General features: G+C 36.2%; 1 protein-coding gene across 2 annotated transcripts in view; it reads right to left on the reverse strand.

Annotated features, from left to right (window-relative positions):
- Positions 1 to 4,085: 4,085 nt before the first annotated feature.
- Positions 4,086 to 10,520, reverse strand: part of LOC136826235 (integrin alpha-PS2-like) — a 191,102-nt gene continuing 184,667 nt past the window's right edge. For both annotated transcript variants that reach the window (XM_067083328.1, XM_067083327.1), the window contains 5 exons: positions 9,997 to 10,196; positions 8,477 to 8,762; positions 6,178 to 6,570; positions 5,300 to 5,587; positions 4,086 to 4,752 (listed from right to left, as the gene is read on the reverse strand). In XM_067083328.1, the coding sequence (XP_066939429.1) occupies positions 4,657 to 4,752; positions 5,300 to 5,587; positions 6,178 to 6,570; positions 8,477 to 8,762; positions 9,997 to 10,196 (1,263 nt within the window). In that variant the 3' untranslated portion in view covers positions 4,086 to 4,656. The remainder of the gene's footprint in view (positions 4,753 to 5,299; positions 5,588 to 6,177; positions 6,571 to 8,476; positions 8,763 to 9,996; positions 10,197 to 10,520) is intronic.

The following is a 10,520-nucleotide window of genomic DNA, read 5'->3' on the forward strand; positions in this document are numbered from 1 at the left end:
AAATGAGACACTGAAAATCCAAATTAACTTCTGTACTAAGTATTTTTTTAATGGAGGAAAAGGCCAAAATAAGACACCTGTAAACAGTACATACTTTATTAAATATTTTTTATTAAATATTTATTATTACCTTGGAAGGCACAAACTAAGAGCGAGCTGTGATCAATAAACAAGTCTTGATAAGTGTTTAGGAAACAATCAGGTTCGTGTTTCAATTCTTATCTGCCAATTTATCAATCTGCATTATGGCTGGCATAGTGTGGAAACTACAAAATATGAATTATCACATAATTTTACAGAAATTACAGAGAGTAAAATTTAACAAATAAACCTCCTACAAACATTTCAAATAACTACATAAAATCGCGAAATGCAGGACAATTCTGTAATACTACAAAACTTCAACTGATGTGCTTTACATATGGCTTTTCAAATAGACACCTCAAAAAATTCACGCATTATTACAGTTAACGAAAAAAGTATAACAAAGTGCTTTATCGAAGAGATTGTAAAAAGTGATTAAAATATTGTAGACATCGGAAAATTCTACATTTAAAGTTTTCTTAAAACTACTACACAAAAGATCTTGCCACAATTGTCCCAGCTCTACATAAACTTACAAAACAACTGACTCATACGTAAAACTATTTATAGCTGTTATTTTAGGCACTTTAAGCATTATATTAACAAATTCCATTTCTCTAAATAACATAAATTTAAACTCACATTTGTCGAGTCTTATAAACTACTTAAACAGCGTACGTTTACTAATATAACAAAATAGTTAAGTACATCATTATTTAGCTACCAGCGTCTCCAGCTGCATAATGTTCACGGCAGATGAGTACTGTAAATGCATATGGATAAATGCATACTATAAATGCCACCTTTCCTATCCCACTTTTAAAGAAGAGCTTCCAATATCGACATATTCCTTCTCAAAAGGAATCTTTGTTATCTTATCATTTGCATGGCTAAAAAAAAAATTAACAATTAAGAATACTAAACAATTAAATTATAGGCAGAAAACGACATACCATAATTCTTTCACAACTGAAAAGTTAATATTTACATATACAATACAAAAGCTCTCTATCATTTAGAAAAAAAGTACAAAAATTAAAACTAGCAAATCTAATTTACTGAAGATAAAACTTTTTAAAACCCTTACATATCAATGGCATTCTTCTTAAAATTAATTGGCACTTTCTCTTATCATAAATTCACAATTACAGCTAATAACAATGTATATAATACATTGGTATAATCAAATACACTTTTATTTAACACCTACGTCATATTAGAACTATTATGGATAATGATAATAAGAGTGATAAGTAATAATAATAAAAAAGGGCTAACCTAGTTCGCAGTTCTGACTAGAATAAAAAAATGAATGAGATTCAAAATGCACACGGCTTAAAATTACGTCTACAATTACTGACAAAGAAATGGAAATCAGTATTAGAACAATTTAGCACAAGAACGAAAACATTCGTTAGACTAAGCGTGTATTTAACTGTTAAAATATGCAATGCTAAATGTGACACTGAGAGGAAAAAATATTAATTCACAGGCTTCTACGGAAGGCCTCATCATCCCTGTAAGTTTTCTAAATTCTCAAGAGATTTCACATTAAATGAAGCATGAGGAAGTTGAAGGAGTTGGACAGCAAAGGCTGGAAGCCTGGAAGAGATTAAAAGGAATGGACGTGAAGTCAAGGTCAGAAAGTAAGGGATGGGGTCATCTTTCAAATGTTAAAATAATCTACGTTATTTATATTTATATATATATATATATATATATATATATATATATATATATATATATATATATATATATATATATATATATATATATATAAATGGGTGGGCCTTCTTTTGAAACAAAACCGTAAATCTCTCCTTATCAAACTTTATCTAAAATTTAATTAGCATAATCAGGGAGGATTTATACCCTGAATCTAAAAAAAAATCATTAGCAAGTGTTTAAGGCTGAATAACATTAACATCTAAGAAACAAGTTACAGATGAACAGTTAAGCTTTAGTATTGTAAAGTAACTGCATATAAAGGTTTCATTAAAAAAAATTGCTTTCAGCAATAAAACAAAATCTGTACATCGTAAAATTTAAAATGCATAAATACTAAACATGTATTTACAGTGTATAAATGCAACGCTTGTATGGCAATATTATTTTCGTCAACACAGGCCACAAGTTTGGTCGTAGTGGTCCGTTGTACTTCCTTCACAAGAAACAGTCGTTTGGTTCTGCACTTTTTGGATATATAACAGAGCCCATTTTTAAGGCTTCTTGTAAGTACGTAATTTTACTGATCTCTTTGAATTCTAATTACTCCACTGATTCCAGGAAACTCATGGAAAACTGGAATAATTTCAAGCCATTCTTTTTCGGGGATCTGAAAAATTAAACATCACAGAGTAAGGACATAGATTTGATTTCAACTTGACGCAGTTTTTATGCAAATTTAAATAACCCCGTTGGCCACAATTTGTACTGAATTCACGACTTTCAGATGACGTACTGAATTCACGACTTTCAGATGACGTACTGAATTCACGACTTTCAGATGACGTACTGAATTCACGACTTTCAGATGACGTACTGAATTCACGACTTTCAGATGACGTACTCAATTCACGACTTTCAGATGACGTACTCAATTCACGACTTTCATCTGATTTAGTTACTTTTCTTGCTACTGCAGAAGCAACAGTACTGGAATGTACGCATTTTAGTGTAAACGTAAAATATGCATCGCATTTACAAATGGTAAGATGTCACGGATCTTGAAAGAAAATAATGTAATAACCATTTTATCCACTACAACTTTAAACCTTTGTGATATATGTATATATCTTTTCTGGCAGTGTTAATCGGTCTTCAGTTGTTTCCAGCCCAACAAGGAAAGATATAAAATATAAAAACTACAAAAAACTGACAATGTAAAAGATATAAAATAGATAAAAAAACTAAAAACTGACAATGTATAAAGATATAATAGAAAAAACTACAAAAAACTGACAATGTATAGATATAAAATAGAAAAAACTACAAAAAACTAAGTGTATAAAGATATGATAGAAAAAAATAAAAAAACTGACAATGTACAAAGATAGGAAATAGAAAGAACTACAAAAAACTGACAATATATAAAGATATAAAATAGAAAAAACTACAAAAAACTGACAATGCATACAAGAGTAAGATCTTCAATAGACTTATTGAGAATTTCATGTAGTAAGATCTTGAACAGACTTCAATGAGAATTTCATGATCAACATATAGGTGAAATCTCTCGATTTTCTGTTTGCAGGATTATAATGAAATGTACAAGGCAAGGAAAAATATCCTAAGCCTGCTCAATTATCACTGAGCAGTGATGCTTAAGGAACTGTTATGTTCAGATTACCATTGCAGATTGCCCTGATATCTCAGCGATCGATGGGGCAACAGGAAACACAAAATGCTAGTAAACTTGAAGAAGTCTCTATTTCCAGTCAACGAATCAAGTCCAGCCTTTCAGCACAAGAAGCACATTTATCTTAGTGCCCAAGGAACCCTTAGATTTTCACCGCTTTAATCCTATCACAAAATTAATAATTGCACAGAGATCGGCAACGGGGACTTTAGCAGCAAGTAAGTCCTTTAAGACTGTTAGAGTCGTACAAACGGAAGCATATCACTACCTTAACTACACAGTGCCGCACCTTTTCACGAGTCTACGGTTCTTCGTGTGTAACTCCATTACCTTGATGATGTCTTCTCTATCGTAGTCCTCCTGTCTCAAAGATATTGCCCCAGACAATCTCATTGAGAGGACGAGTTTTCTGGCCTTCAGTAAGAACCTCGTCGCTTGCAATATTTTGGTCCACTTATTACGTATTGTTATTTTTCTGTACTTGAAGCCATCATTCTTGGCTAACATTTCACAATCTAGGTTTAACTTTCCTGGAATCCGGATCGCAATTAAAGATAGGGAAAGAACTCGTTATTCAAATGCCCCAGTCACAACTTACCTCAAATTGCCAGTCTTTTGCAAATGCACTTGAATTGTACAAATATTTTTGGGTGGAAAATGTCTGTGCTCTCACACGAACAAGATCTAGTCCTATGTAAGAAAATCATCTGGCAGTATTTTATGCTTTGAAACGATCGTCTTTTTTTTTAGTGTTAATCTTCCATTTATCAAAACACCACTCATCTATGTTTTTCAATCTTCCATTTATCAAAACGACCACTTATTTATGTTTTTCAATCTTCTACTTATCAAAACGACCACTTATCTATGCTTTTAAATCTTCCATTTATCAATACGACCACCTCTTTTTGTTTCTGAATCTTCCATTGATCAAAACGACCACCTCTTTTTTGTTTTTAAATCTTCCATTGATCAAAACGACCACCTCTTTTTGTTTTTAAATCTTCCATTGATCAAAACGACCACCTATTTTTGTTTCTAAATCTTCCACTCATCAAAACGACCACCTCTTTTTGTTTTTAAATCTATCAAAACGACACCCCCTTTTTTTTTTGTTTAATAAAATCTTCCTTTTACCGCCCGTTCTATCGTAACTCCACCAAGGGCATCGCGTGACAAACAAATTGGTCCTTCAAAGGTTACGAAGACTTCTCTCAAGATTTCCCGTTCTCGTTGCCATAGTAACCGTTGCTGTTCAACGGCTCGTTCTCGTGTTTGTCGTGCGGTCTGTTCCTCTTGAAGAAACCGATCTGGAAGGAAAAAAGAGAATAATAATAATAATAATAATAATAATAATAATAATAATAATAATAATAATAATAATAATAATACATTAGAAAATTAGCCCCAATGGGTTAGCAGTAAAGTGAGAACTAATTTAATATCCCTGATGTCGTAATATTAAGTTATGAATAGACTACGTAAAGAAAAAAGAAATATTATAATCATAATTCTATTAGCGATTTTACTTTCTGAGTATTTTATGTCTTCAAATGCTAATGGTTGTCTATATATATATATATATATATATATATATATATATATATATATATATATATATATATATATATATATATATATATATATATATACATATATACATATATATATATATATATATATATATATATATATATATATATATATATATATATATATATATATATATATATATATATATATATATTGCAGACAGACAGACAAATAGATATAGAGATATATTACCCTGTACAGGCTAGTTTTGACCCTCGATAAAAAAAAAAAAATTACAACTGAAAACGACGTCTTCCAACTCACCGACCACAAAATAGCGCACAAGATCGCCAGCAGGAGAAGACCTATTAGTATACTGCCGCAGATGACCAACCACTTCAAGGAGGTCCTCTGCTCTTCCGTGCTCGTGCGAACGATGGTCGTGACCGTCCCACGCCACACCATGCCCACCTGCGTCTGTAGGTGGTGGGAGTGGTGCCCCGGGGTATTGGTATGGAAGGGCTTGGCCGAGGAGGAGCCTTCTACTTCGTCCTTGCCGTCTGTGCCTATGACGACCAGCCTGGAGGAGATCTTCACTTCCGACATGCCGATCTGGGGATATAAAATTAAAATTAATTGATAGATGATAACTGTAATGTTACCTGACGGAGGAAAGGGAGGAAGGGGTATAAATATCCTTGTGTATGAATGCCAATTGTAAATTCAACTGATGGATATAAGGGAGAAGGGGTATATGGAATCTATCAACAAAATAACGTCGCCCTGTTTCCCTTGTCTTACTGGAACTGCAATATAAAACTTAGGCCAAAGGCCAAGAGCTGGGACCTATGAGGTCATATAGCGCTGGAGGGGAAGTTGAGAGCAAAAAGGCTCGACAGGTTTAACAGGAGGAAAACCGTTTGCAGTTGCGCTATGAAACAACTGTTGGGAGAGGAATGGGAAGAAAGGAGGAAGAACGAACATATGAACGGAGGTAGAGTAAAAGGAATGAAAGGGGTTGCAGCTAGGGGCCGAAGGGACGCTGCAAAGAATCTCAAGTAACGCCTGCAGTGCACCGCGTGAGGCGCACTGATGGCACTATCCCCATAAGGGCCCCTTTATCTTACTGACACTGGCATCCTACTTTCCCCGAGCAAAATCCAACGCAAGAAAAGCTAAGAGACCAATAACGCTCCACTCACCTTCTCAATAGTGTCCACCCAAAGCCTTGACCTGACCCTGAGGACCACGTTATCATCCTTCCTGAAGGGGGAGATCGTGCATCTCACCCTCGTGCAATTGGTAGGCCCGCAGGAGAGCTCCTTCTCGATGTTGACGACTCCTAAGCCACTGCCCTCGACGACGCCCCCCTCTTCCTCTCGCCTGTGGCGTCGGTGGGCGTGGCTGCTGCTACTGCTGCTGACGGTGTGGTGGTGGTTGTGGCGTCTCCTCCGACGGTGTTGCTGTTCCCGAAGGACCAGGTTGTCGGCAACGGCGTCTGTTGGATGTCCGGACGCTGAGCTCAGCGAGGCTTCGCCTTCCTCTGCGTCTAGGATGGGCGTCACGATGAGGTTTTCGTAGGATGCTTCGTCGACCTTAATGATGACGAGAAAGTGGTTTTCTTATCATTTTAATGAGTGTTATGGAGTATATTACTTCGCTTGCTAATTTTATCCGTACCGAATAATGAAAGAAAGAAAGAAAGAATGAAAGGAAAATGACAAGAAAGCGAATTTCGTTATATTATTGTAATTATAGATATTCAGTATACGTATTATTTGATTTGATAGCATTGTTCATACCGAATAAAGAAAGGAAGAAAGACAGAAAGAAAGAAAGAAAAAAGAAAAGAATGCAGGCTTGAGTGTGTCCCCAAGTAGAGGAACTCAAACTAAAGGTTTGAGAATATTCGTTACATTGAAAAATTCTAAGAAAAATATCTCTTTCCTTAAGAAAATACCGATAATAGATGAAAGTAAAGTTTGTCTATTTTACTTATTTAAATGTAAAATGAAGCAAGTACTCATCTTCGTATTGTGTCAGGTCGTGGCTACGGAACTTTGCAAAACAAAATATGATTACAATGAAACTTGCTCGCTTTCCCGTGAAACTGTACATATTAAGTATTCAGTATTAAATATCAATAAAATAACACTGTCACAGATAAGCATCGCGAAGAGAAAAATGTGTTAAAACAGAGCAGAAAATAAAATAAGCTCAGCAGTTATACATAAACATAAAGAGACCTGACGCACCACGTTTAGTGTCAGATGGAGACATTTCCATTACAAGGGAATTTATGGGAGAACATTTATTTAAACGACAAGTACAACTAAACTAACGACCCTTTGCAAGTAAAAAGTTGAATCTGTACCTAAAGCTTATTTATACAAGCCAGAGTCAGCAGAACCTCATATATTTGTTTTTCTAGAAACAATCTGAGCTATAAAAGAACACGAACGTCTTCATAATGGCCTTTCCACCTCCTCTTATTAAGCACAAGTACTTCCATTACAATATAAGCTCATTAAAATGCCACTGTAGATGTTGCTATAGCAGCCATAGTTACTCCGGTTGGGGGAGTAAGACGGTGCATCTGAGGGAATTAGCTCCTGAATGGGGCGAACTCCTTTTCCCGGTGGGATTGGTGTCTCACGTTACCGTGGGATCTGTGGCACTCTCAGGCCAAAAAGGGCCCTCTGTCTCGCTGAATGACCCGTTACAAGAAAAAGTAAAAGGTACGTGATGCGCACACACGAATGTACGAATGTACACGAGGTACTTGGCATTACACAGTTACGTAATCTAAATTCATAAACGCGTTTTTAATATATGCATAGATGTGTGTACATACGAGTACACAGCACGTATCTTTCTCCTTAGGAGACTCATTAGCAGTGAGCTGAATCCGCTTAGAGACACTGGGCCATTCATCTCTGTACTCTGATTCGGCGAAATAACTTGTGACCCCTATCTTTTACTTATTTCCACTCGCCCGGGGATGAGATAAAGGGATTAGGCTGTCTATCTCACTGACTTCTGAATTAAAATAAGAAACTGGACTCCATGTGGGTCACTCAGCTGAGATACTGACCGGAAAAAAAAACAAAGATCGAATGCTAATGAATACGAATCTGTCTATACAGTCCACAGCCCCACGAATTTAAAAAGAAAACTGGATTCCACGTGGGCCATTCAGCTGAGATACGGACCAGAAAAAAACCAAAGATCGAATGCTAATGAACACGAGTCTGTCTAGCTTATAATCTATAGCCCCATGAATTCAAAAAGAAAATTGGATTCCATGTGGGTCATTTAGTGGAGACTTGGACCAGAAAAAACCAAAGGTCGAATACCTATGAAAACGAGCCTGTACAGTTTATAGTCCACAGCCATAGATATCTCTTCAGACTAAAAAAAAAGATGCCAAAGATCAAATACCAATGAATACGAGTCTGTCCAACTTACAATCTAAAACCCTAGACATCTACTCCGACTTACCGTCAGTCCTAAATAATTCGTATCCGCAACCTTCTCACACTTGGTAAACCTCGACTCCAGCCGGGTATCGAGAAGGTAGAGCAGCGGGTCGCCCGTGAGAGTTCTCGTCGGCCACAGGAGGTACAAATGCGCCCCTGGCAGGTCAGAAGGCCCTTGGTTGGTGACGTGGTAAACGTGCATCACTTCGGGTCCGACTTCCTTCTCGTGCTGGATGGGACGTTCGCCGACCAGGTGCTTCCCGAAGAGGGACACGTTGTAGTCGAAAGGACCGTCCGGCCATGATATCCTGTTGGGGAAGAAAGGTGTAGGTTTGTTAGCCTCAGAAAACGTAATAATAACACTTATTATTATTATCATTATTATTCAGAAGATGACCCCTATTCATATGGAACAAGCCCACCACAGGGACCACTGACTTCAAATTCAAGCTTCCAAAAGAATATTATGGTGTTCATTCGAAACAAGTAACAGAAGGTAATGGGAAACATAGAAAGAGGAGATCAGTTATTAGAAAAACAGATAAATTAACTAATTAATCAATAAATAAAAATTGGACACAAATATTAAAACACAAATTGAATTGTATTAGAGTAGTAATGCATCGCATCTTTGCTGATTTGATTTTATGAAATTTAGGCCGTCAAGCCAAGCACTGGGGCGCTTTCGTCATAGAACACTGAAAAGAGGGAGATGAAGTGGTGGGGAAAAAAATGTACAGACCCAGAAAATAAAGGAAATGAAGTAATGCATCTAAAGGTGAAACTGGGAGAAAACCCCTTAGTGGCACTGAGAAGCAATAGTTAAGAGAGACTGGACAGCAAGACTGAAGAAAGAAAGCAGGAATGGAGGTAAAGTAAAAGGCTACAAAGTGGGTGTAGCCAAGGGTTGGAGGGACACTAAAAACACCCTTTAGCAATGCCTACGTGAGGTGCACTGATGGCACTGCCTCCCTTAGGGGATGAACGTTTATTAAAAAAAAAACTTCGTTAGTATTTTGCTTAAAAAGTTCGTAAAGGATATCTGGAAAATTGTCCTGGTTCTTTCTTTCTGACGGTCAATGCAACTGGTTTAAAATGTTATCCATCAATTTTCCAACACAGGGTCAACTTGCATCAGCAGGTCAAGGCAATTCTTTCACGTTGGTATAATATGCTACAGACTTTGGAAAATGAAACTGCTACAAATTTTGCCTGAGGAGAAGGTCAGTAAGTTAAAAAAAATTGTTTGGGTAAAAACAATTGTTTAACACATAATCAGGCTGACTTGGGTCACCCCGAGGCTTAAAGTTATGGATATTTATGACACATAAGCTTAAGGTGTTAGTATTAGTGACATACGCATACAATAAATTTGGACGTTTTCAGATAAACTAAAAGTATAAGTTAAATCATAAAGCCAGAAATTCCATCTGTACTGTCTCACTTTTACCTCGTTTCTAACGAGTCTTAGCTACACATGTACACTAAATTGCCTATACCAACGGCCTCTGCATAAAAAACCGGGCCACCCAATCCACTCACCCCTTGATATCGATGTCACTCCTGACGGTGACGGGTAGCGCCAAGGCCTGGGACTCTTCTTCGCCTTCTTCGTTGGCAGAAGTGGTGGTCACGTGGAATTCCAGGGCGGAGCTGTTGACTGTCTCCGGAATGGGTTGGAATACCAGGTGGAGTATCACCTTCGCTCTCGCTGGAAGGGGATTTCCGATGTCGCAAATGACCTGGAAGAAAGTGAGATTATTATTATTATTATTATTGGTGAAAAAGGTGTAAGTGTAAATGTATATTAGAAATACATATTTACACTTACACCACTCTGGATTTCTTCACCATTTTATTGAGATTTTTATGGATTATTATTATTATTATTATTATTATTATTATTATTATTATTATTATTATTATTATTATTATTATTATTATGGAACAGATAAAAACCTGATAAAATAAAGAAAAGAATGCTAAGAGAAAAATTAATTAATATATAAGACAGGGAAAGGTAAGAAAAAATACATAAATAAGTAACTAAATAAATAAAATATAGA

This window comes from Macrobrachium rosenbergii, chromosome 40, assembly GCF_040412425.1.
Source record: "Macrobrachium rosenbergii isolate ZJJX-2024 chromosome 40, ASM4041242v1, whole genome shotgun sequence".
NCBI lineage: Eukaryota > Metazoa > Arthropoda > Malacostraca > Decapoda > Palaemonidae > Macrobrachium > Macrobrachium rosenbergii.